Source organism: Vipera ursinii, assembly GCF_947247035.1.
Source record: "Vipera ursinii genome assembly, chromosome: 12".
Lineage (NCBI taxonomy): Eukaryota > Metazoa > Chordata > Lepidosauria > Squamata > Viperidae > Vipera > Vipera ursinii.
The window spans coordinates 16,414,487-16,441,752 of record NC_139525.1 but is presented as its reverse complement, the minus strand read 5'-3'; the positions used below and the strand labels follow the sequence as shown (position 1 = coordinate 16,441,752).

Sequence of the window (27,266 nt, the reverse complement as noted above, 5' to 3'; positions counted from 1 at the left end):
TATCTTTGGTCTCCTAGAGGCTGGCCATTTTAGTAAGATGATAATGTTAGTAAGACAATAATATGTAGGGACGCGGTGGCTCAGGGGGTTAGGACGCTGAGCCTGTCTATCAGAAGGTCGGCAGTTTGGCGGGTCGAATCCCGAGTGCCGCGTAACAGAGTGAGCGCCTGTTACTCGTCCCAGCTTCTGCCAACCTAGAAGTTCGAAAGCATGTAAAAATGCAAGTAGAAAAATAGGGACCACTCCGGTGGGAAGGTAACAGCGTTCCATGCGCCTTTGGCGTCCAGTCATGCCGGCCACATGACCACGGAGACGTCCTCGGACAAGCGCTGGCTCTTTGGCTTTGAAACGGAGATGAGCACCGGCCCCTAGAGTCGGAAACGACTAGCATGCATGTGCAGGGGAACCTTTACCTTTACCTTTAATGTTAATATTCTCTTCTGGCACATTAATATTTCCAAAAGAGTATTTATTTTGTTTCTGTTCCCTTGAGTTCAGAGGCCCATGAGGAGAAAAAAGAGCAGACTTCATTTCCCAGCAGACAGTGGGCTCTGCTCTGAATTGTTGGAGTAATCAAGAGAACTTTCTACAAAGTTCTGACAGTGTTTCCCGACCTTAACCATTTTAAGATGTGTGGACTTCCCAGAATACCCCAACCAGGAATGGCTGGGGTATTCTGGGAGTTGAAGTCCACATGACTTAAAACAGGCTAAGGTTGGGAAACCCAAACACTATGTTGATTATGCACATTATGTTTGCACAAACTTTAAAAGTAAGCATGCGTTAGGTCTCCACCGAAAGCAGGGCATTATTTTATTTATTTATTTTATTTAGATTTATATACCGCCCCTCTCCAAGGACTCGGGGCAGTGTACAGGGCAATTAAAATGCTATAAACAACACACAGTGTATAAAAATTAAAATAAGATTAAATCAAACTAGCCCTAAACAATAAATACATTCTAAAATTTAAAATTTTTAAAATTTAAACTCTAAAACCCCAATCCCTCAGTCCAGGCCGGCCTGTTCAAACAACGAAGTCTTCAGGTCACGGCGAAACGAGTGAAGGTCGGGAGCCATCCGGAGCTCAACTGGAAGCTGATTCCAGAGGGCAGGCGCGCCCACAGAGAATGCTCTCCCCCTGGGGGCCGCCAGTCGACATTCCCTGACCGACGGCACCCTGAGGAGGCCCTCTCTATGGGAGCGCAAAGGACGATGGGAAGTTAATGCCGGCAAGAGGTGCTCCCGTAAATAACCCGGACCCATGCCATTTAGGGCTTTATAGGTCATCACCAGCACCTTGAATCTCACTCGGAAGACAACTGGAAGCCAATGCAGCTCGTGGAGCAGAGGTGTTACATGGGAGTATCGGGAGACCCCATCACAACTAGCGCGGCTGCATTCGGCACCAGCTGGAGCCTCCGAGTGGTATTCAAGGGCAGCCCCATGTAGAGAGTGTTGCAGTAGTCTATCCGAGAGGTCACGAGCGCATGAGTGACTGTGCGCAGGGCATGCCGGTCCAAATAGGGCCGCAACTGGTGCACCAGGCGAACCTGGGAAAAAGCCCCCCTAGTCACAGCTCCTATATGATCTTCAAAATTGAGCTGTGAATCAAGGAGGACACCCAAGTTGCGAGCCCTATCTACGGGGGGGTAACACCTCACCCCCTATAGATAAAGATGGAATAGAATGGACAACCCGAGATGCCGGTACGCACAGCCACTCAGTCTTGTTGGGATTTAGACGAAGCCTGTTCCTCCCCATCCAGACCCTCACTGCCTCCAGGCAACGGGACATCACGGAGAGGGCATCACTGAGTTGATCTGGGGTGGAAATAAAAAGCTGGGTATCATCAGTGTACTGATGATACCCCACCCCAAAACCATGAATCATCTCGCCCAGTGGCTTCATACAGATGTTGAACAGGAGAGGTGAGAGGACTGACCCCTGAGGGACTCCACAAACGAGAGGCCTCGAGGCCGACCTTTGTCCCCCTGTCAACACCGACTGCGAACGACCCAGAAGGTAGGAGGAGAACCACTGTAAGACAGTGCCACCCACTCCCAACCCCCTGAGGCGCCGCAGTAAGATACCATGGTCGATGGTATCAAAAGCCGCTGAGAGGTCTAATAGGAGCAACCCCTGTCCCGAGCGCACCAGAGATCGTTCACCAGCGCGACCAATGCCGTCTCCGTGCTGTACCCGGGCCTAAGCCCGATTGGTAGGGGTCCAGATAATCCGCTTCCTCCAGGAACAGAGGAAGCTGATGAGCCACCACGCTTTCAACAACCTTCGCTAAAAAGCGAAGGTTGGAGACCAGACGATAGTTATTTAAAATAGCCGGGTCCAGGGCAGGCTTCTTGAGGAGGGGCCTTACCACTGCCTCCTTCAAGGCGGTGGGGAAGCTGCCCTCTCTCAAAGAAGCAGTTATTACTTCCTGGAGCCAGCCTCATGTCCCCTCCAGCGCTGCATGGGTCCAGTAAACAAGTGGTGGAACTCAGCCTCCCCATGATCCTGTCCACTTCTTCCGGAGTCACAGGATCGAATTCTTCCCAAATAATATTCCCAAGACCGCTCGATTCCCCATTGTCAGACTCTGCCCAGTCGGAGTCCAATCCGGCCCGAATCTGAGTGATTTTATCCGCCAGATATTGACTAAATTCCTCGGCACGACCCTGCAGGGGCTCCTCCCTCACCTCCTGGTTCAGGAGGGAGCGAGTCACCCTAAACAGGGCGGCCGGGCGATTATCTGCGGACGCGATGAGGGCAGCGAAGTAATTGGACTTCGCTGCCTCCATCGCTGCGAGATAAGACCTCGTGAAGGTTCTTAGTCGCAATCGATCAAAGAGAGAGGATAAGAGAGAGGATAAAATACATAAGATTGGATAAAATACAAATGCAATTAGAAGCCACTACTTTACATCTTACGCCTTCTTTTTAATTTTTAATTTTTCTGTATTTTTTCTTTTATTTGTTTACTACTGATTCACTACGTTTTTTTTACTTTTCCTTCTCTTTTAAATATCATTTTTATCTTGAAAAAAATGTATTTAATAAAAAATAAATAAATCTGGACCTAAGAGCAAACATAATCTGTATCTTATTATGACCTTAAATAAAGCAAATGTTTGCCCTGCAAAAGGATTCCAGAGCAGAGTTTAAGTGTATTTAGGTTTTCTGCCTTTTAAAAAAAATTATTGGAAGAACTGAGAACACCACAAACTGCTAATTATTTGGATCAAATAATTGGACACACCCATAAGTATGGCTCTGTATTTCATCAGAAAACCTCATTGGCTACACAATTTCCAGATGTTAAGACTAAAATATACAGCAGAAAGCAATAGCAATAGCACTTAGTCTTATATACCTCTTCATACTGCTTTATAAACCTCTCTGAACGGTTTACAAATGTTACCCCCAACAATCTGGGTCTTCATTTTACCCACCTCAGAAAGATGGAAGGCTGAGTGAACCTTGAGCCGGTCAGGATCGAACTCCTGGCAGTAGGCAGACTTAGCCTGCAAATACTGCATTCTCACCATTGCATCACTACAGCTGCTGAAAGCAATACTCTATACCAGAGTTTTTCAAACTTGGCAACTTTTAAGATATCTGCATTTCAGCTCCCAGAATTCCCCAGCCAGTGTCACCTGCAGATTTTGTTTGATCAACTGCAATGAAGCGGTTGGATTGAGGTCTTGCAGAGATGCTCCATTTGTGTTCCTCTGGGCATCGAAGCATCTTTGGAGCACGGAATGCCCAGGATGGCACAACCCAAAGGCAGAACCTAAAAAAATGCCACATGGGCAAAGTTCTGCTCCATGAAAAATGGAATCTTCTTCAACAGAATAACAGACTTGGAAGGATCTTGGAGGTCTTGTAGTCCAACTTCCTGCTCAAACAAGAGATCTTATTCCATTTCCCACAAATGGCTGACCAATCTTTTCTTAAAAGCTTCCAGTGATGGAGCACTCACAACTTCTGGAGGCAAGGAGTTCCACTGGTTAATTGTTCTAACTGGCAGGAAAATTCTCCTTATTTCTAGGTGGGATCTCTCCTTGTTCATTTTCCATCCATTGCTTCTTGTTCTGCCTTCAGGTGCTCTGGAGAATAGGTTGACCCTCTCTTTTTTGTGGCAACCCCTCAGATATTGGAAGACTGTCATGTCACCCCTAGTGCTTGTTTTCATTAGACTGAGCATACCTAATTTCTGCAACCGTTCTTCAGGTTTTCCCCCCAGCTTAAGTCATTTTCCCCAAGGACACATGTGGGTGGTGGAGAATGTCTCATACACAGACAAAACACTCGGGAGGAAGTGCAAAGTAATCAATAAATGTGAATATGAAATAAGCACTCATCTCTTACCTGCAAATAAATCTTCTTCAATCCGGGGATGAGATCACCAATGGGCCCAGAGGCCAGGCGCCCAACTCCCGACATGGCTCCTATGCAAACAAGCACAATCCAGGATTTTTCCTTTTCTTGGAATTCCACTTCTACGAACTTCACCTGGAAAGCGGAAAAGAGGCATTGGCCTTGCCTTTGTTCCAACCGGCCTCAGGGCTGCTGATCCCAAATCGGGAGATCCAGTGTGTGACTTGGTAAAAAGAGACATCTGCACACTGCTCCGGTTCGGGGTCATCCCACAAAAAGCAGGAAATGCATAAAAAGGGGATGCCAAATAAGCCATGATTTGGGGTCTCCCCTTTGTATATTTTGGAGGGGTAAGGAGTGGGAATTTTAGGCCTGTGCTTTAGGCCTAAAGGCTTCCAAAGCTGGCTGAGTTTTTTATGGGGGTAGTTGAGGAGGTAATGGATAAAATGGGTGGTCTCTGCTTCTGGAAAGTCTAAGAGTGTTTCTCAACCTTAGCAACTTTAAGACATGTGGACTTCAACTCCCAGAATTCTCAGAATTCTCGGAGTTGAAGTCCACAAGTCTTAAAGTTGCCAAGGTTGGGGACCTCTGACTTAGATGATTTGAAATGGCTGCCTATCATTCTGTAAGGGCAGAGAGAGCTATAGGATCACTTTCATAACTGACATTTCAGGATGACCACCTTGGACTTCCGAAGCAGAAGGTCATCAGCCATTGGCCTGGTTTCAGCAGAAGGAACCTCTTGCTCCCATAGCGAGACCACACCTGTGGTGCTGCTGTATTAAAGACCAGCCCCATCACTTCGGGAGCCTCCCTCTGGAGAAGGAAATGCCTTGAAGGACAGGAAGAGCTGCTCAGAAGATAAGGGTCAGATAAGAGAGGCCAAGAAGCTAACCTGAAACTACTCCAAGTTCATCTGATGATACAAGCAGTCATGACTTACAACCATTTGTTTAGGGACCGTTCAAAGTTACAATGGCACTGAAAAAAAGATTTGTGACTGGTCCTTGCATTTGTGACCATCACAGCATCCTCACGGTCATATGATCAAAATTCAGGTGCTCGGCAACTGGCACGTTGTTTACCAAGGTTGCAGTGTCCCAGGGTCACAAGATCTCCATTTGCGACTTTCCCAACTGGCTTCCCATAAGGGGAAGCCGGATTCACTTAATAGCCACACGGTTCACTTAATATCTGCAGTGATGCACTCAACAATCTTGTTAAAAAAAAGTTCGTATAATCGGGCATAACTCAACAGTTTGCTTAGCAATGGAAATTCTGCTCAAAATTGTAGTGGTAAGTCGAGGGAGGGTGTCAAGCGCTGGGGAAATCGGGAGATTCAGGCAGTTCCAATGAGTGCAAAAGCAAGGTTTAGCTCTCTACAAGAATCTGACCAACTAACAGTCAAGGGAAATGAGCAGGAGATAAGAAAGGCATGCAAGGTGGGATGGATTCTTGTGGGCGTGAAGGGGCTCATGATTGATAAGGTGTTTCACTCCTCCCTCCAGCTCAGCCTGGTTATCTCCTATGGCAGTGGGGGGAAGGGGGGGAGAAAGCACCCTCAGACTTGCAAGGCTCTGTTACTATACCTTTACAATAAAAGTACAGGGGGTCCTTGACTTATGACCACAATTTAGCCCAAAATTGATGTTGCTTAATGAGAAACTTGTTAAGTGAGTTTTGCCCCATTTTACGACTTTTCTTGCCACATTTATTAAGTGAATCCCTGCAATTATTAAATTAGTAACAAAGGTGCTAAGTAAATCTGGTTTCTCCTTTAATTTGATTTGTTACAAGGTCGCCAAAGGGGACCTCGTGACCCCAGGATACCGCAACCGTCATAAATATGAGTCAGTCACCAAGCATCTGAATGTGGACCAGGTGACCCTGGGGATGCTGCAACGGTCGTAAGCGTGAAAAATGGTCAGAGGTTATTTTTTTCTCTGTGCTGTTATAACTTCAAATGGTCACTAAGCGAACTGATGTAAGTCGAGGACTATCTGTAGTTTTGACCTAGGGGGCACCTCTTTCAGATGCTCTGCCATTCTGTTGGAGGGGAGGGGAAGGGGGCTCCAGGGGGAGCATTCTTTGCACGCTTCTGCTTTTGCTGTAACTGGGAACGCGGGAGGGGGGAATCATCTGCAGAGATGGGACAGACGCCTCCCGTTCCAAAGTCGCTGCCCCTGAGGATGACCCCGTTATCAGGTCTGCACCTCAGCACTCTCAAAACACCCTTGTGGGCACACCATGGGCTGCCGGTGAACTGGTCATGGTGTGTGTGTGTGTGTGTGTGTGTGTGTGTGTTTGGTTTCGAAATAGGAAGAATAGCTTGGTGCTTTGCGCAAGTCCCTTAGAGCCACCTGACCTTACTGCCACCACTGTCTCTCAGTAAAAGTTCTTTTGATTGACCCCATGGTGTCAAGAGTCGTGCTTTCCTAAGGAGACTAGCCAGGGCCGGTCCTTACAATTGGGTTCTTAGTCTGCTCTCCCTTTTAGGTCTGATGTGGTCTCCTCCCCCCTCCCCCATTTGAGGAGGAACAAGCCCCACCTCCCTTCCCCTTCTCCATCTCACCAGATGCAGGTAAGGGACAAAGTATCCCAGGATGGCAGTAGCTATTCCAAAGGCCCACACTCGGTACGTCTTCCTTCTGAAGACTCGCAAGTTGAAATACTTCCGCATCTGTGACATGCACTGCTGCATCCAGCTCCGGCTGTCTAGCTTGGCCTCCCTCTCTCGAGGACTCGAGGCGCAGGGCAATATCGGGCGGAAGGTCAGGGACAAGAAGATCTGAACCAGCATGAAGGCGCTCAGCATCTGGAAGGTGCGAGCGAGGCCAAGGGCCGTCCCCACGATTTTCAGCAGGAACGGGAGACCCACGGAGAAGAGGCAGCTGCCGGTTGTCACCAGTCCGTTGGCCAAACCGAGTCGTCGCTTGAAATAGTGGCCCAGGATGACCAGGGAGGGGTGGAAGGCGAAGGAGCTGCCGCAACCAAAGAGGATTCCGTAGGTGAAGTAGCGGACCTCCAGGGACCTGTGGAAAAGAGAGGACCACAGCAAGGTTTGGTGAGAAATTTTAGTGCTTTACCTTTTAGAAGGTTAAAATTGGAGCAACAGAAGACTCTAGAAAGAGTGCAACAATGATTCAGGGACTGGACGTAGGTTCTCCTGCTTGAGCAGGGGGCTGGACTAGAAGACCTCCAAGGTCCCTTCCAGCTCTATTCCATTCCATTCCATTCCATTCCATTCTATCCTACCCAACCCTTTTTTTTTTAAATTCCATTTATATCCTGCCCTTCTCCGAAGACTCAGGGCGGCTTACAAGCTTAGCAGTAGCCTTCATTTTATGTATATGCCTGCTTATTAGGGCTTTCACACACACACCCCAAGCGGCATTATTACAAAGTCAGCTTAATTGCCCCAACAATCTGGGTCCTCATTTTACCTAACTGGGAAGGATGGAAGGCTGAGTCAACCTTGAGCCTGGTGGGATGCGAACCTGCACTAATTGCAGGCAGCTGGTGTTACTTAAGGAGGCATTAGCCCACTGCGCCACCAAGGCTCTTATTCTACCCTATTCTACCCTATTCTACTCTACTCTACTCTATTCTATTCTACTCTACCCTATTCTACCCTACCCTACCCTACCCTACCCTACCCTACCCTACCCTACCTCTATTCTATTCTATTCTATTCTATTCTATTCTATTCTATTCTATTCTATTCTATTCTATTCTATTCTATTCTATTCTATTCTATTCTATTCTATCCTACTCTATTCTACTCTACTCTACTTTACTCGTATACTCTACTCTATTCTGTTCTAAAGAAGGGTTGCAGGAACTGGGAATGCCTAATCTAATGTCTCTGCTTTTCTTATGCCAACTGCCTGCACTCTTAAATCTTACCAAATTTGATGGGACAACATCTAGCACCACTGAACAGTCTGCGGTGCATGGGATTTAAATAGAATCTGAAATTAACACCAAACAACTGCTATGTTTACACAATCCCTCAACTGCAAACAATTTGAACTGAGTTGTTGGCTCTAAAAATTAACCCAATTATGGAGGATTGCACAAACATTGCACGATTTTAAAAATAGAATCACAAGATTATTAATATTTATTTTCATATTATTCCAGGAAATTCTTCAGTTGAGTAATTGAGCTATAATTTAAATCAGAATCGTGTTAACTGTGGTTGAGGAAAGCTGTGGAAAGTTCAAAGAACAGCCAAAGACAAAAAGAGAGATATTTCAAAGGGATAAAAATGAACAGTAGAGGAACCCAGTGTTTTGACCAGAGGCATATACTACAAAGGAGAAAATAATGTGAGATAAATGTATTCTTCTCCAAAAAATCTTGCTTAACATCCTGATATTTAGAGCACACAGCCAAACCAAGTCAGCAAAGATGATTTGTCTTCATTCCACCTTGTAAGAAAACACGAATCTCCTATTGTTTCTTCAGAAATAAAGCCTTTTATTAATGGTGTCAATTTGGAATAGCATTTATTTTAAATGGATGAAAATGTTTTGGACAGGCCAATGACTGCAATGAGCCAGAGAGAGCCAAGCAGGGAAATTCAGAAGAGAATAAGTTGGCTTGAGCCAAACTTGCTGCCGGTAGTCCAATTATTTCCCCAGTTTTCAAATCCACACGTCCTTTGCAAGGGATAAAGATTTCTAGCCAGACATTTTTTAAAAAAGCTTTCTGTGCCTTCTGTGTAAGCCAGATATAGATAGCCGTCTGGAGCTCCCGTCACCTAAGACTGCCTGAGCTGGGCTACGGCCGCTTGTAAGAGAATGTGGACCTGGTGGTGGGAAGGAGAAGGCACGAGGAGACTGCGGGGGTGGTGGTGGTGGGGGTGGACTCAGATGGGGCAAAGAGAAACTATGCAGGATTCTGTTATTCTACCCTGCAAAGAGAGCAGCCTTCCAGGAACCCTTGCCTCTTTCTTGATCTGGCTGACCTCAAAGGGCCGATAGCAGGAAAGGGCAGCCTAAGGGTTGCTCCTGGGGATTTCTGTAGACCAGCCGTGGTCACCTGATCCTCAGCCCCAGCCAGAGCAGGCCCACCGGAGGCCAGAGGGGCCACCTGGCCTCTTAGTGGTAGGGCAGGCCCCAGGAAGGAAGATTGGGAGGAGGGAGGAGGATGCAGCTTGAATGTCAGGGCAGGGCCACTGAGAAATAAATAAATAAAGAAATAAAGGGAGGGAGGGAGGGAGGGAGGAAATGGGAAGAGCAAGGGAAGGTAGGAGGGAAGGTAGGAAGGAAGGTAGGAAGGAAGAATTGATATGGGAAATGGGAAGTGCACGGAAGGTAAGGAAGGAAGGAAATGGGAAGAGCAAGGAAAGAAGGAAGGAAGGAAGGAAGGAGGGAGGGAGATGGGAAGTGCAGGGAAGGTAAGAAGGAAGGAAGGAAGGAAATGGGAAGAGCAAGGAAAGAAGGAAGGAAGGAAGGAGGGAGGGAGGGAGATGGGAAGTGCAGGGAAGGAAGGAAGGAAGGAAGGAAGGAAGGAAGGAAGGAAGGAAGGAAGGAAGGAAGGAAGGAGGGAGGGAGGGAGGGAGGGAGATGGGAAGTGCAGGGAAGGTAAGAAGGAAGGAAGGAAGGAAATGGGAAGAGCAAGGAAAGAAGGAAGGAAGGAAGGAAGGAAGGAGGGAGATGGGAAGTGCAGGGAAGGAAGGAAGGAAGGAAGGAAGGAAGGAAGGAAGGAAGGAAGGAAGGAAGGGTAAAAACATGGGAAGGAGGGAAGACAGGGAGCCATAGTTTTGAAGCTGAGTGCTTCTGGTGCAAAGAATGTTCCCTTCCAGAAATTCCAGGTGTTGTTGTTGAGTCAGGACATTGCACTGACATTTTGTAGAGCTCATCTGCTCATCTGCAGTGATGTCCATCACGAGCACCAAGCCTGGAAGATGTCTACAGTTTGTGGGCCTCTGCCTGAAGGACCCTTGATGGGGGGGGGAATGGGGCTTGCTTTGGTTGGAGGGCAAAGGGCTCAGAGACTGGAAGAGTCCTTCAGGCCAGATCTTTGCTGGTGAGCCTTTGGGCCCTTCCACCCGCCCTCTCAGAACCTTACTTGGTGAAGGAACTGGAGAGGAGGCCAATGAAAGCTATGGCAGCTCCTGAGGCAGCGGTGGTCCGGCATCCGATCCGGTCGGTGAAGATGCTGACGATGGGAGAGCAAAAGAAAACCATCCCCATGCCGATGGATCCAACCAAGGCTGCAGGAGGAGAAAAGAAAGGAAAGGGGTGTCATCAACGTGGGTCAGCTTCTGTCAAGGGTCAGGAAGTGAGGGAGAATCCCAGGATGGCTGGTGGCTTGGAGAAGAAAAGCACATCGGATCTGGGACTTGGGAGCAGAAGGAAACGGTGTCTGTTAGGGTCCCCTCCTTGAAAGCTGGACCTGTGAGGTAGTCTAGATGGAGAAAGTGGCCCCCAGGCTCTCCTAGGCCTTTTCCGTGGCTGGGAGTGGACTCAATCCTGAGTCCTGCTTGCCAGTCGAACACCTGCACTGCTATGCCACTTCAAGAGTCCCAAGTCTTTTTTATTCACTTATTTATTTGAACCCTAATTTGCTCGTGAAAAAAGCTTCTCAGCTTTGGCTTTAAAAGAAGCAGCCACTGGTTGTAAATGTGGATTGCTTTATTGCAATTCCGGGATTTCCTCACTGCAAGGTGAATTCCCTTCTTGGTAGAGCCAACTTGGCCCAGAACTCCACAGATCTTCAGTTCACACCCACGCAGTATTGGATCAAAAGAGACAAGGCTTGCCTGATGCTGTGCTTTCCCCTTTCTTTCCATATTCATGAGGAACCCTGAAAAACCCTCCATTTCTCTGGGTGGACAGCCAAAGCGCTTAAAATTTATTTGCAGCCCCTTCCTCAACTGGCTGGGGAAGGGAATCTCACTCCCAGTGCCCTTGACGCTCAGATTTGCTAAAATTTTCATTGCACGTTTATGTACACAAGCATATCTATGAATATATGCCCTGTTTTTCTTTTCTTTCTTTCTTTCTTTCTTTCTTTCTTTCTTTCTTTCTTTCTTTCTTTCTTTCTTTCTTTCTTTTCCTTTCTGTCTTGCTTTGCTCTCTATCCTTCCTTCCTTCCTTCCTTCCTTCCTTCCTTCCTTCCTTCCTTCCTTCCTTCCTTCCTTCCTTCCTTCCTTCCCTCCCTCCCTCCCTCCCTCCCTCCCTCCCTCCCTCCCCTTCATGTATTGATTTCATGTTTTCCCTTTTGGATGGGCTCCCAATTAAGTGTTGGGTTTACTGATTTTTCACTGTAACCTTATGGATGGGTAGGGAGGATGTTATTCTTCGAAAAAAATACATTTTCTTCCAGAATTAAACACTTTTCGGGGGGGGGGGTGTTTGTGTGTTCATTCAGGTCCTGACCAGCTGCAAACTGATCTAGCTTTGAGTAAACCAGCTTAGTTGTGAAAAAGAAAAAGAAAAAAGTACAGGTACCCCTCAGCCAGATTCCTTAACAATGGTGCGATTCACTTAACAGCTGCAGCGATTCCCTTAGCAACGAAGGTCGTAAAACCGGGTGCCACTCACTTAATAACTTGCCTTACCTAGCATCAGAAAATGTGGTCTTAATTGTGGTTCTATGGGTCCGGGACAACCTGTATGGGTCCAGCCATCAATGCATCCCCAAGTCTCGTGCACAAATGGTTAGTTAAAGGCCTGTGAGAGATATTCACACAACACACTAAGTCAGGTAAGTGTTAATCTGAGTTAAAAGGTTTGTACTTGAATGGATTATGTGAACCTGCTAGATCCACTTTCGGATAGTTTATGACTCAGGAGATTATGCAGATTCCCCAAAATGGACAAACTCAAAGGTTTATGCCAAGGATCTTCAAACTTGTCCCTTTTATGACTGGTGGATTTCAACTCCCAGAATTCCTCAGCCAGGCATGTGTGCCTAGCTGAGGAATTCTGGGAGTTGAAGTCCACCAGTCATAAAAGGGACAAGTTTGAAGACCCCTGTCTTAAAGCATCTTGGCTGAGGAATTCTGGGAGTTGAAGTCCACCAGTCATAAAAGGGACAAGTTTGAAGACCCCTGTCTTAAAGCATCCTGGCTGAGGAATTCTGGGAGTTGAAGTCCACCAGTCATAAAAGGGACAAGTTTGAAGACCCCTGTCTTAAAGCATCCTGGCTGAGGAATTCTGGGAGTTGAAGTCCACCAGTCATAAAAGGGACAAGTTTGAAGACCCCTGGTTCATGCAAACACCAACCTAGGAAGAACCAACCCTTTTGCCAGCAATGCTTCCACTGAACAAGACAACCAAACTTCTGATTTTTTTTAAAAAAAACTTTATTGGTTTGTTTTTCCTGAAAGAGAAAAGGGAAAAGGAAGTTCTGTGCTTATCCTTCCCCACTGCCCCCCTCAATCCACTGGGGCCTTTGGCTTACCACTCCTGAAGTCTCGACAAAAATATCCCCTTGAAATAACCACTCGTGACAGGACTGCGAGGGCACTTCAAGTGTGATCGTGACAAAGTGCCTGCCCCAGGGATTTAGCACTTCCCCACCCCAGTACAGGAAGGGGGCACAATGGCTCAACGGCCCACACATCCTCAGCCCTGGCTGGAAACGGCATCAGCCGTTCCCTTGGGGGGCTTCAGCTAGACAAAGCAACACACCAACATAGGAAGGCACACCTTTGTCGCTCGCTTGTCCGAAGAGGGGCTTTGAAATGTTCCTCGACTTATGGCTGCAAAATGATCCCTAATTCAGCGTTTCCCAACCTTAGGAACTTGAAGATGCGTGGACTTCAACTCCCAGAATTCCCCAGCCAGCATAGCTGGCTGGGGAATTCTGGGAGTTGAAGTCCACGCATCTTCAAGTTCCTAAGGTTGGGAAACGCTGCCCTAATTGAGCTGTTGTACAACCACAATTGAGCCCAATGTTCCTGTTGTTAAGTGAGACAGTCGTTAAGTGAATTTTGCCCCCTTTTAATAACCTTTCTTGCCGGAGTTGTTAAGTGAGTCGCTGCGCTGGATAAGTTAGTGAGACGGTTGTTAAGCGAATCCTGGCTTCCCCATGGGCTTTGCTTGTCGGAAGATCGCAAAAGGGGATCACGTGACCCCGGGACGCTGCAGCCGTCATAAGTACATGCCAGTTGCCAAGCGTTTAAATTTTGATCACGTGACCACGGGGATGCGGCAGCGGTCGTAAGCGTGAAAAACGTTGATGTCACTTTTTTCAGCGCCGTTGCAACTTCAAACGGTCAGTAAATGAACTGTTGTAAGTCGAGGACTGCCTGGAATCAAACCATCTTCCTCTGGTGGACTAAGACACCTCGACTGGAAAGAGCAAACACTGAGCTACCTATCTAGGAAAGTTATTATGGGGTGCCTTCTGAAATGGTCCTGACCTTAGGAGGGATTTGGAGAAATGAATTGCCATCCAGCCAGAAGGAAAAACAACAGCAGTAATAACCTGCTTCTGCTGAAGCATATAATTAGGAAGAGAAATCTGATTGTACAGTTATAGCCATCTTAGTTTTTTTTTTATCCCCTCCATGGACACCCCTGCATGTGGTATCACCCTGCTTACTTTATGGCAATGTCATTATGGGCTTGCAGAAAAGGGACATACCAATTGTCCACCTGGGATGTCTGCAGAAGATGGGGTGGGTGGAAATCAAGAGGATGGACACAATGGTGAGATCAAAGCAATACAATACACATAAAGAAGGACAGAGCTTCAATGACACTTTTGTGGGTGTCGACCACACCCTACATTCTGCTGTGTCTCATTGCAGGTTGACTTGCTATACACTAAAAGAAGATTTCTAGTTTCAGAGGCCAGCAATTCGTTGCCACAATTGTAACACAGCTCATCTCTTAACATATGAACTGGAAACTTGATTATTCTTTAGAATTATGACTTTAAAATTCTTGCTCTGCGACGAGTCGGCTTGAGTCCAAAGAAGATCTTGCAGAATTACACCCCACATCTCATTCTTGAGGGTGTTGTAACAGATGAACATGAAGGATTAATGTGAAGGGTATGAAAGACTATTGCAGGATTTCCCAACTTTTAGACACGTGAAGTTCAACTCTGGCTGGGGAATTCCGAGAGTCGAAAACCAGGGCTGAAATCAGCAAGAATGCTTCCAAACTGTACCAATGTCCCAACTTCTTGCGCCTCAAATGAGTTGGCCAGTGAGTTCAGATGTCCAGTCAAAGCAGCATCTGCCCCAAAGTCCTCTTTTCAAAAATGGGGAGAGCATCGTTCAAATGGGAAATGAAGACACTCTTCCAGATGTGCTGTGTCCATCTACAGCCCTCTTCTTTGGAAGACTAGCAAGAAATACTTGGATAAGCTTAGAGTCCGAGCAAAGGAAAAACAGCGTGCTAAAAGTTGAAAATGAGTCAGCTTCCTCCAACTCACATCATTAGACGCACCATTACGCTTGTAGCTGAGAGGGCCGGCACTTGCAGCCGAACTTCTTTGCAGGGCAGAAGTTTGGAGAAGAGGCCTTTTGAGCAAACATCGACTTGGGAGGCCTCCTGTCCAAGAACCATTTTGAAGCCGCAGCAGGCTGGTGGAATTTAAGTTACAGGAACCTCTTTTTCATCTCTCTGGAAGGGAAATAATGCCCCTCGCTTCTCTGCTCCAAATAAGCCAGGTACTGTGTTTGGCCTGGCAAAGTCAACATTTTCTGGGTTTCATTTCCCACATCTCTAAAAGACAAATACGAGGAAATCTAACTTTCCCTAGAAAGCCAAACTAAGAATGAAGCTGACTTGGATTGCAGTTTCTGGTTTTGTTATTTAAAAATTGGCTGTTGGAATTGCCACGTGCAACTGAACAAAATTGCCAAACCCCCACCGGGCTGCAGTTAAATGGCAGTGTTTTGTTTTTTTTACAGTTTTACGAAATCCTATCAACTCAATGTTTGTAGTAAATTTCAGAGTCAGATTGTTCTGTCCCAGGCACTCTTTGCTTTTGCTTTTCCATATATTACTGGGGCAGCCAAACAGCCACGATTCCTCTGCACCACACACACTCACAAGTTTTGTGTAAATTTCCAGGCCTCAGTCTGGACCAGTCTATAAAAGCTCGTGATGCCCCAACTGAACTTATTAATCATGGAGGTGCGTTACTTGCTTGCAACAGACTTAATAGGTATTTTCTTGCTTCAGTTGCTACAAACTAACATGGTTTTCTTTGTGTTGGCTGCCACAGCCTAACATGGTTTCTTTTGCTTTGGTTGCAACCTACTAACATGACTTCTCTTGGTTGGCTTGTAAATGACTATCATAGTTTTTTTGCAACAGACTAAAATGGTTTCTGTTGCTTTTGCTGCAAGAGACTAACAAAGTATTTCTGGCTTAGGTTGCGATGGATTAACATGGTTTCCTGGACATCAGCTGAGCAGTTCCCTTGAGCATATATACCCAGATCAATCACATATTGTGTTGTACAGACCAGTGGCATTTTCCTTCCACTATTCGAAAACAGACACTGTCAAATAAAAAAGATGTTGAGACTCTGGAAAGAGCGCAGAGAAGAGTGACAAGAATGATTAGAGGGCCGGAGGTTAAAACATATGAAGAACAGCTAGAGGAACTGGGCATGGCTAGTCTAGTGAAGGACCAGGGGAGACAGGATAGCAATATTCCAATATTAGAGGGGCTGCCACAAAGAAGAGGAGGTCACCCTATTTTCCACAGCACCAGAAAGCAAGACAAGAAACAATGGCTGGAAACTAACCAAGGAGAGAAGCAACCTAGAACTAAGGAGAAATTTCCTAACGGTGAGAACAATTAACCGGTGGAATGCCTTCCCTTCAGAAGTTGTGGGTGCCCCATCGTCGGAGGCTTTTAGGAAGAGACTGTTCAGCCATTTGTCTGAAATGGTATAGACTCTCCTGGACTAGAAGACCTCCAAGGTTCCTTCCAACTATGCTATTCTGTTAAATGGTGGGAAATGGTGCACAATCCAGAGGCATCGTCAAGGAGATGGTTGTCAAAAAAGTTGAGATGGCAGTCCCATCTGACCCATCTAAGCCTTGCCCCCTTGCCATGCTTGGTGTCCATCAACGGGGGCCAAGGCTCCAGTTGCGTGGATGGTCACCATTTTGAGGCAGCAAAGAAATAAAATGGAAGCTGCAGACCTAAAATAAACACCAAAGGGAAAGAACACGATTTCCTTGGCAGACCGTGGCGTGGTTTTCCCTGGACACACAAGTATTGTGCAAGCAGGATTGGAAGAAATCATCCCTATCCTGTTGCTGGCTTAGAAAACTTCAAACCTGGTGGTTGTCCTGTTGTGATATCCTTCCCCCACGGAAAAGGATGCTGTCTTTCTCCCACAGGGAAGTGTGGGAGAGTTGCTTGTCCACTGACATCACTCTCCTGTGGCTGAAGCTTTCTGGACCAGGTGGAGACCAACATGGCTGAAGTCCCAAATCCTGGAAATGTCAAATCCTGGAAATGTCAACACTACAGCCCTGGTATCTTCTTGACAGATGAATGTTCACAGCCGTTATGGTGTTGACATTTCCAGTGATTTCTCTCTCTCTCTCTCTTTCTCTCTCCCCGTGATCAGATGGATGCTGGCTTGTTCCCAGCTGTGTCTGCAGGAGGGCCAGAAAAGTTAAAATAGTGGCTGCATCTGTGGGACTGAAGCTCACCCTTTGTGGAACCCTTTGTGATTGTGGTGATTTGACAACCACTTGCCAATGTCCCTGCAAGTGCCTTGGTGGTTAAGTCCGACGGGCAATACATTACAATGTTTCAATTATATGATTGAATGTTATCTTTGTATGGTCCTAAATCTCTATGTAAAATAGTCTTGCAAATCTGCTTGAATATTCAAACATGCCCAGACTAATTGTGGTGCTTTTGTTCATACAATGTGCTCATTTCTGCTCATTTCTCACCAGGTTAGTGAATCAAAAGCAGCAAGCAGCTCTGCCAAAGAACCAAACCAACAGGATGGAGAAGATTCCATTTGCGCATCCCGATCTGAAGTAAGATTTTTGTTTTCCTCTAGGCACACATGTGAATTTCCAGGCACATGAGGGACCAGGACCTCCTCGAACAATTCAATCAGACCTCTTGGGTGATTTGATCATCTGGTTCGATTGTCGTCCTGCGTTTCGAGCAAAGGAGAGACTCTTTTCCTTGACCACCTAAAGCCATGAATCTATATTGATTTTGTTAAACCCATAAGCCTTTTCTTTTAACAGATCTTCACACACACACACACACACACACACACACACACAAATCAATTTTCAGAGTGTTCAGCTGCTGGTTTAGGAAGAGAAGTCCTTAAGTGAGATCAAGGATTATGGCCAATTTATGCTATCCACAGCTATTTCCCATCACACACACACACACACACACACACACACACTTCCCACTCCCCCATCAACCAAGAGAAGAAGCTCAACAGGAATGTCATCAGAGTCATCAGAGCGGCTGGAAAAGTCAAAAGGTGTCACTGAAGCTGCATTTGTTTTTACGGGCAGCACAGAACTTGGATTGTTCCACCACGACTTGGTGGCCCACACCTTAGACATTCCCAACCTTTTCTATATCCCTAACCCCCTAGTACGCTTCTGATATATTCTCACACCCCTTACAAAAGTTTGAAATAATGGTGTATTATGCATATAAACTATAATTTTGAAAAGCCAAGTTTTCACACCCCCTGGGAATATCAATCTCACACCCCTGGTTGGGAACCCCTGCCTTCAACTGAGGTTCAGCCTTCTCCAATCCTGCTTTCTAGCTAAAGGTAACCAATGCTCATCTCCGTTTCAAAAACAATTTGAAAACAATTTGAAAAAAATGTTCAAAAAGAATTCCGTGGTAATATGGCCAGCATGACTACCTGCTGAGGCACACGGAATTCTGTTACTATCCCACTGAAGGTAAAGGTAAAGGTAAAGGTTCCCCCGCACACGCGTGGTAGTCGTTTCTGACTCTAGGGGCCGGTGCTCATCTCCGTTTCAAAGCCGAAGAGCCAGCGCTTGTCCGAGGACGTCTCCGTGGTCATGTGGCCGGCATGACTAGACGCCAAAGGCGCACGGAACGCTGTTACCTTCCCACTGGAGTGGTCCCTATTTTTCTACTTGCATTTTTATGTGCTTTAGAACTGCTAGGTTGGCAGAAGCTGGGACGAGTAACAGGCGCTCACTCTGCTATTCGGCACTTGGGATTCGACCTGCCAAACTGCCGACCTTCTGATCAACAAGCTCAGCGTCCTAACCCACTGATCCACCGCGTCCTTTATCCCACTGAAGTGGTACCTATTTATCTACTCGCACTTGCACGCTTTCGAATCATCAGGTGGGCAGGAGCTGAGACAAGTAACAGGAGCTCACATGGCACTTGGGTCTTGAGCCCCGGCTGTCAGCTTTCCAGACGATAGGCTCAGCGTCTTTAATCGCAAAGCCATTGTGCACCTTTCGCTTTCCAGCTGTTTGGAACCCCTTCTCCTCTCCATGCAACCCTTCAACCCAGTGGCTGGCCAATGGGTAAGACCACAGCTGGAATACTGCATCCAGTTTTGGTCACCACCTTACAAAAAAGAGGTTGAGACTTTGGATAAAGTGTAGAGAAGAACAACTAAGACAGTTAAAGGCCTAAAACGTGAAGAACGGTTACAGGAACTGGGTATGGCTAATCTGGAAAAAAAAGGACTAGGGGTGACATGATAGCAGGATTCCAGTATTTGAGGGGCTGCCACAAAGAGGAGGGGGTCAACCTATTTTTCCAAAGCACCCGCAGGCAAGACAAGAAGCAACGGATGGGAACCAATCAAGGAGAGAGGCAAGCTGGAACTAAGGGGAAATTTCCTGACGGTGAGAACAATTAACAGTGGAGCGGCTTGCCTTCAGAGGTTGTGGGAGCTCCAACACAGGAGGTTTTTAAGGAAAGATTGGACAGCCACCTGTCTGAAATGGTATAGGGTCTCCTGCTTGAGCAGGGGGTTGGACTAGAAGACCTCCAAGGTCCCTTGCAGCTCTTTTCTGATTGACTTTGGGAGCTGGGATCTTCCCACTTCTGGATGGCCCCAGGCTGGGGAATATTTAAATATTGAACCCAGCAAATGGATTTTCACAGCGGGCTTGTTACATAACTTCTGGCTAGCAAAGGCTGCCATAAATCGTCTTGCTCCCTCTTAATTGTAATTGCTCTCTAATGCTCTCAGAAGGTACCGATCAGTGAAGAAATACCACCACAAGGGAAGAAATAGGGAACAGAACATGGGAGGGAATTATTTTTCTTGGCATGATATTAAACACTTCTTCGCATAACGTGAACCACTTTTATCATCTGCAGGCAACAACAAGGAAATCATGGAACAAAGCATTAGCAGCCCGCTGCAACCTTGGTGGAATTGGCTGCCTGGATGACTCCGAACAGACCCAGCCAATAAAAATAAAAACGCAGTTGGACAAAGACGATGCATTATTTTTGACTTTTGCTTACTCTGTGCTGGGTTTTTTCAGCCATGAACGTCAAAATACATTGCAAATGCAGGAGGAATGAATACAGGTAGTCCTCGAATTACAACAGTTCATTTAATGACTGTTTGAAGTGACAAGGCACTGAAAAAAGAGACTTGTGATTGTTCTTCACACTTACGACCGTTGCAACATCCCCGTGGTCACATGATTGTGCTTGACAACTGGCTCATATCTATGATGGTTAATGTATCCTGGGGTCATGTGACCCCCTTTTGTGACCTTTTGACAAACAAAGTCAATGGGGAAGCCGGATTCACTTAACAACTGTGGCAAGAAAGGTCGTAAAATGGGGCAAAGCTCACTGAACAAATGTCTCGCTTAGCAACAGGAATTTTGGGCTCAGTTGTGGTCGTATGTCGAGGACTGCCCGTACTTTCCCAAACCCCAAGCTTATATCTAGGTCTTACATATGTTCCCACAGGCGTGATCAGAAACACAACACAGGTAGTCCTTGACTTACGACGACTGTCGGATCAGAATTTCCATGGCTAAGCAAGTGAGTCATGCCCCACGTTACAAGCTTTTCTGCCACAGTTGTTAAGTGAATCGCTGCCATTGTTAAGTGAATCGGGCAGTCATTAAATGAATCCGGCTTCCCCCGCTGACATTGCCTGTCGGAAGCTGGCTATGAAGGTCACAAAGGTAAGTTTGTAAGGTCACTTACGACCATTATAGCATCCCCATGGTCATGGGATCAAAGCTTGGATGTTTGGCAGCAGGCATGTATGGTTGCAGCATCCTGGGCGGGGGGGTCACATGATCCTCAGTGCTCACCTGAGCGTGGGGTTTGCTCTCTGTTTAGATACTAGTGGTTTGCCCTTTCAGTGTTGCCTGAAGAATAAACATGCTAAGTAAGCAACAGCCTAATCAGGGCCAAGAACCCTCCAATCAATGCAGGCAGGGCAAGCCGCTTGTATTCCAACAGAGAGCAAAGCCCATTCCTTACTAGCAGTGATGATGTTACCTAGTTGGGTAATGAGATGCCTGCAATAAAACAGCCAAGCTCAGAGAGCACCAAGGACCCCACAGTCCTCGTCGTCGTCCTCCTCCTCCTGTCCACAGACCCTATTCCCTTCTAGCACTGATGATGTTACCTAGTTGGGTAATGAGATGCCTGCAAGAAAACAGCCAAGCTCAGAGAGCACCAAGGACCCCACCGGAGCACAACTTTCGGACAGCCTCCAAGGACCAACATTCCCTTTCCTTGCGACTGAGCGAGAAGCCAGGATAACTGCGGACTCCTGGACAGAGGATAGGATAATGGAAATCCTGACATTCCCACAAGGCTGTTGGCCATCTTATCAGAAAGCACATGGCCTCTCTAAGAGTGTTTCTCTAAAGTTCCCTTCTCTTTGGACAGAATTTCTACATTAAAACCTTTTTCAGCAAAGGGAATGAGAAATAGAGAAGAGGCTGCAGGAAATCTGTAGAGAAGAGCCACGAAGATGATCAGGGGACTGGAGATAAAACATATCAAGAACGGTTGCTGGAATTGGACAGATCTAGTTGAATGAAAAGAAGGACTAGGGGAGATGTGATAGCAGTCTTCCAATATTTGAGGGGCTGCCACAAAGAAGAGGGGGAGGGGTCAACCTATTCTCAAAAGCACCTGAAGGCAGGACAAGAAGCAACGGATGAAAACAGATCAAGGAGAGAAGCAACCTAGAACTAAGGAGAAACTTCCTAACAGTGAGGACAATTAGCCAGTGGAACGGCTTGCCTCCAGATATTGTGGGTGTTCCATCACTGGAGGTTTGTAAGACAAGACTGGCCAGCCACTTGTCTGGAATGATATAGTAGGGAGTCCTGCTTGAGCAGAGGGTTGGACTAGAAGACCTCCAAGGTCCCTTCCAAGCCTGTTATTCTATTATCTCTTTTTTTCCCCCGCCCCCATTTGCCCTATCTGGGTCTAATCATGCGGGGTTCAAAACCAGAGTGAATATGGGACATACTGTAAATGAAACCGCGCATAATGCTCAGTTCTCTGTGGGCTGTCTTGAGCTCACCACCTTCTGCTTGGCCCTTTTTCTGGTTTCTGAGGGCTTCCAAAAATCGAAGACAATCCTACCTTGTTCGAGTTCTTATAATGAGCCAAGAAAAGTAGGTCAGCGCCGTCATCCACTAAGGCTAAGCTGGAAAACAAGCCCTCTTGCCTAACTTCTCGGCACGCACTTGTTTATTTATTTATTGGGTTTGCAAGGCTGCACAGTTCAAGAATAACACTGGGCAGTGCAGAATTATGAAAAATAGATAAAAAATAACCAGGGAGCAGGGCGCAGTGCGACCTAGAAGAACCCAAAGCCAAGGGGCAGAAGGGACCTTAAAGGTGGGTCCATCTTGCTCTGCAGTTCAGAAGTACCAATTCCTGAAGCCTCTTGGTGAATTCAGGTGAATTCAGGAACACTTTGGGGTCTTTTTCAAAATAGCAGGACAACAGATGGCTTGCTGTTATCTTCTGAAGTTTCCCCCCACCCTAGCTTCCCTGTCTAGCTGGCAAACCTCAGACGTCATGGTAGTCTCCCATCAAAATATGAACCAGGCCAAACCCTGCTTAGCATCCAGGCTCACACAAGGCCAATTTGCTGTGGGCACCTGCTGGCCACCAAGACGTGTAGGAGAGCTACTGCTCAGACATTCTTGAAGGGGAGAAGACCTCCAAGGTCCCTTCCAGCTCCATTCCATTCCATTCCATTCCATTCCATTCCATTCCATTCCATTCCATTCCATTCCATTCCATTCCATTCTATTCTATTCTATTCTATTCTCCAGTGGGCAGCTTCTCTCCTTCAGAAGAGAATAACAGAGTTGGAAGGGACCTTGGAGGTCTTCTAGTCCAACCCCCTGCTCAAGCCAGAGACCTTATACCATTTGAGACTGGCTGTCCAGCCTCTTTTTGAAAGCCTCCAGTGATGGAGCACACACAACTTCTGAACTTGTTCCATTGGTTAGGAAATTTTATCCTTAGTTTTAGGTTGCTTCTCTCCTTGGTTAGTTCCAACCATTGTTTCTCTTTTGGTTGACCCCTCCCTCATCTTTGTAGGAGCCCCTCAAATATTGGAAGACTGCCATCACGTCACAGCTAGTCCTTCTTTTCGTTACACTAGACCAGGGGTCTTCAAACTTGGCCCTTTTATGACTTGTGGACTTCAACTCCCAGAATTCTTCAGGCAGGAATGCTGGGCTGAAGAATTCTGGGAGTTGAAGTCCACAAGCCATAAAAGGGCCAAGTTTGAAGACCCCTGCACTAGACATACCCAATTCCTGCAACTGTCACACTTCCAACAGAAGCACTCAGAAGAAGAAACTGCCTATCAGGTTGCCAGAATCTTATCTGTTATTTATTTTTTTTATAAAAAATTGTGGTAAAAGCGGGACAGGAATCTGATGGGTGCCCAGGTCTAGGGAGTTAGCTGGGAATATCTCAACATACCCAGAGTCGTTTCCATATGAGATGGGCGGTAAATAAATTCAATAAATACACACATACATACATAGATGTGTGCGTGAGAGAGAGAGAGAGAGAGAGGGAGAGAGAAAAAGGAGGAGGGTGAGAGCGAGAGAACGAGAGAAGAGAGAGAACGAGAGACGGAACTCTTTTCAATAAATTATGTTCTGCCTCGTCTTGCCAAATAAGCTAAAAGCAATGATGTTAAATTAATGTTTTCTTCCTCCTGGGAAGGATGAACAATCACAAGGATCATTTGATATTTTAATGGCTTTGGAGCCGGACAAATTGCACTCAGGAGTTTCATTGCGCTGGATCAACAGTCCACATTCCTCTGTAAGCAGCCAGCCTTTCGCCAAAGGCAGGCGGGGCCGAGAGTTGGCCCAGCACCTAATAATTAACTCTTGACTCTGCAAAAAATACTGGCTGTCTGCAGCACATTCCAGAAAGAGTCTCCCAACTTTCTCCCCCCTCCAGCCCTTAAAAAGCAGGGACCCCAGCAGAGAGGGGGCTCGGGGTATGATTAACCGGCTACCTATTGATGGGCAAACTTTGTCAGAGACCAGGAAGAATCACGTATTATTTGCCTCTCTCGGTCCCCGCTCAGTACTGGCGGAAAGTTCAAGGCCTCCAAATTTTGATCTCTGGATTTTCGCTAAAAGGTTCACTGCTCAGCCCGGATCAAATTGGAGCCAGTTTGGCCAAAGGGCTGTGTTGACTGACTTAGGATGGAGCAGAGTCCCGGCCCCTTCAAAGGAGACTGTTTGGATCTGACCATCTCCCATTGAAATTAGTTTTGTGGGTGCTGAAGAATTACGTTAGTGGAACGGCTTCGCTCCAGAAGCTGTGGGTGCTCCGTCACTGGAGGTTTCCAGGAAGAGACTGGACAACCATTTGTCTGGAATTGTGTGAGGTCTCCTGTTTGAGCAGGGGGCTGGACCAGAAGACCTCTAAGGCAGGGGTCCCCATCCTTGGCAACTTTAAAGACCTGTGGACTTCAACTCCCAGAAGTCCTCTTAAAGTTGCCAAGATTGGGGACCCCTGCTCTAAGGTCCCTTCCTTCCCACTCTGTTAATCTCATGCTCTGTGTGATGGATTTTCACACAATTCTGGGTCCCCCTTGTTGAACTGAGAAGCTTCATCGAAGAAAAGAAATAGGCAACATTTGGGGCCAAGGATGAGGAAGGAGTAGGGGGAAAGCTGTCCCCTCGGTTGTCGACCTTTACTTACATCTGCTAATGTGGTTTCTGCACAAACCCAAAACAAAAAAAAACACCCCAAATGCACCTTCCAACTCGTCCTTGTGAAGCTTTTAATTTTTACCCAGATGACTAACAGTACCTGCTCAACCCGGGCTGATTTTTTTAAAAATTATAAATCAGTTGAAATTTTGTTAAATGGGAAACAGCAAACTAAAGGAAATCTCTGTGATGTTGTTAAGGTCGGAAAGAAGAAAACCAGCCAAAACGAAACAACGGCAGTGGCCAATCGAAAATGCTACATGGGTACATCCATGAAATAAACCGCGGTTGTCTTTATTGTTCCTTCATTTCCATGATATTTATTTTTGGTTCTCAATCTCTGTGGAACAAGGAACTGATTAGAAATGCATGTGCTGCATATGCCCAGAGGGGGAAAAAAAAACCCTCTATGTCTGTTCACCACAATTGCTAATCCATTTTAAATCTTTCATCTTATTTTTCATTCCAAACTTAAAAATCTGCAACAAAATCTGATCCGGAACAGGTGGATCAAATAAATTCTTGCTGCAAAAAGGAAAGAAGTAAGTAAGTAAGTAAGTAAGTAAGTAAGGAAGGAAGGAAGGAAGGAAGGAAGGAAGGAAGGAAGGAGAAAAAAGAAAAAAGGAAGAAAGGAAGAGGGAAGGAAAGAAGGGAGGGAAGGAGGGAGAGAAGGAAGGAAGGAAAGAAGGAAGGGGGAAAGGAAGGGAAGACGGAAGGAATAGGGAAAGGAAGGAGGGAGGGAGGGAGGGAAGAAGAAGGGAGGAAGGAAGGAAGGAAGGAAGGAAGGAAGAAGGGAGAGAGGGAGGGAGGGAGGGAGGGAGGGAGGGAGGGAGGAAGGAAGGAAGGAAGGAGGGTCAATTGTTACCCAGAAAAGATGACACATGCTTAATGTCTAGTTTTATGGTGGAAATTTCATGCCGATTCGCCATGTCTCAAAACATCCCTGAACACTAACACACTAGGTGTTCTAAATGATACCGATGCAAGCAACTCGTTTCATCTGGAACTAAAAATTGGCCTTGCCAATGTACAAAAGTGGCATCATCTTATATCTGTGACTCTACCAAGTGCTTTTCAAACATGATGCAAAAGATTTTACGGCAAAATTAGCTCTTCTTATCCCAAGAAAAGGATATTGTTCCCATTTCGTGGAGACTTGGCCCACTTTGTAGGTCAAGGAGCTGCAGGGGGAGGGGGACATCTGCTGCATTTGCCCCCCCCCCAAATGGCATTGACCTTGGGTGCGGTGGGGGCAGGGCCCGAGCAGAGTCCCACCCCCTCGCAAATATCCGCTCCCTCCAATGCCAAGCGCTCCTTCCTGTTTTTGGAGCAGGCTTTGGGCCAGGATGCCGACCTCCCCCTTGCATATTGTCTCGGGCAGGATAGAAAACCACGGGGCATCTTCCCCTCTTGAGGGCACCAGGCTTGATACGGAGGGCGTGGCGGATGTGGTGACCTCACCAGGAGCCACTTGGGGGATGCGGTGCTGGGAAGACCCAGAGGAGGCTGGAAACGCGGAGGGCTGTGAATCCCCCCCTCCCCGCAAACTGGGCTGCAGATTCCAGAACAAGGAGGGTGGCCAGATAATGTCCCTTAAGGAGAAGAGCAGGAAAGGCCAGGCAGCAAATGGCAGAGAGGAGCAAGATGGTTAAGGAGGAAAAAGAATCCCTGGCTTTCTGCCCACGTGGACCTGTGGGAGAAAGCTTCTCAAGATCAGAGGAAGACATCGTGGACTGGTGTGTGTGTGTGTGTGTGTGTGTGTGTGGGTCTTTTGACTCCCTGGGAGTTGTTTTCTTTTTCCCTCAAACAGGGAAATGTGCCAGCCAGGGGCACGGGTGGGTGGGTGGGAGGGTATTCTTGCCTGGAGTCTGCAGATCAAGAGTTGGTGAGTCTGTTGAGATGATTTTGTGAATGGCAACAGGTAACCGGATAAAAATAAGCCCGTTCTCTCCTTGCACTAATGATATCACCTAGCTGAGTTATGAAATGTCTACAACAGGGGTGTCAAACTCAATTTGATTGAGGGCCGCATTAGCATTGCGGTTGCCCTCAGGGGGCCGGGTGGGCGTGGCCAGGGTGGGCATGGCCTACCGGGTGGGCGTGGCTAGAGTGCATACGGCCTACTGGGTGGGCGTGGCCAGCTCTACATCGTTCGCATCAAGGGTGCCTATGGGGGCCTGGGCAGGAGCGGGACAGATCTGAGGGTCTCTGGCAGGAGGAGGGTCTCTGGGCCAGGGCCAAGGCAGTGGGGGCCGTTCCCTCACTCTTTCCAGGATGGCTTCGCGGGCCGCATGAAACCACTTCGCGGGCCGAATCCGGGCCCCGGGCCTTGTGTTTGACATGCCTGGTCTACAAGAAAACCGCCAGGTTCAGAGAGCACCAAGGAGCCAACAGTTTTCCTTCTCCTTCTCCTCCACTCTGCAAAACCCCACTGCCTTCTAGCACTGACGATGTTATCTAGTTGGAATAATGAAATGTCTGCAAGAAAACCATCCAGCTGGTCGTTATCCTCCTCCTCCTCTCTGCAAACCCCACTTTCTTCCAGCACTGATGATGTTACCTAGTTTCATAATGAAACATTTGCAAGAAAACAGCTGAGCTCAGAGAGCAGCAAGGACACCAAAGTCCTCCTTCCCTCTCCCCCTCCTTCTGTCTCCACTCCCTTCCAGCACTGATGTTATGATGTAGTTGGGTAATGAAA

The 27,266-nt window shown here is 47.0% G+C and overlaps 1 protein-coding gene across 1 annotated transcript in view; it reads right to left on the bottom strand.

The window, feature by feature from the left end:
- The window catches only part of SLC16A2 (solute carrier family 16 member 2), an 85,716-nt gene that overhangs the window by 7,004 nt on the left and 51,446 nt on the right, over positions 1 to 27,266 (bottom strand). Inside the window, exons 2-4 of the mRNA XM_083372334.1 lie at positions 10,456 to 10,600; positions 6,950 to 7,409; positions 4,369 to 4,512 (exon numbers count right to left, since the gene is read on the bottom strand). Of these exons, the coding sequence (XP_083228460.1) occupies positions 4,369 to 4,512; positions 6,950 to 7,409; positions 10,456 to 10,600 (749 nt within the window). The remainder of the gene's footprint in view (positions 1 to 4,368; positions 4,513 to 6,949; positions 7,410 to 10,455; positions 10,601 to 27,266) is intronic.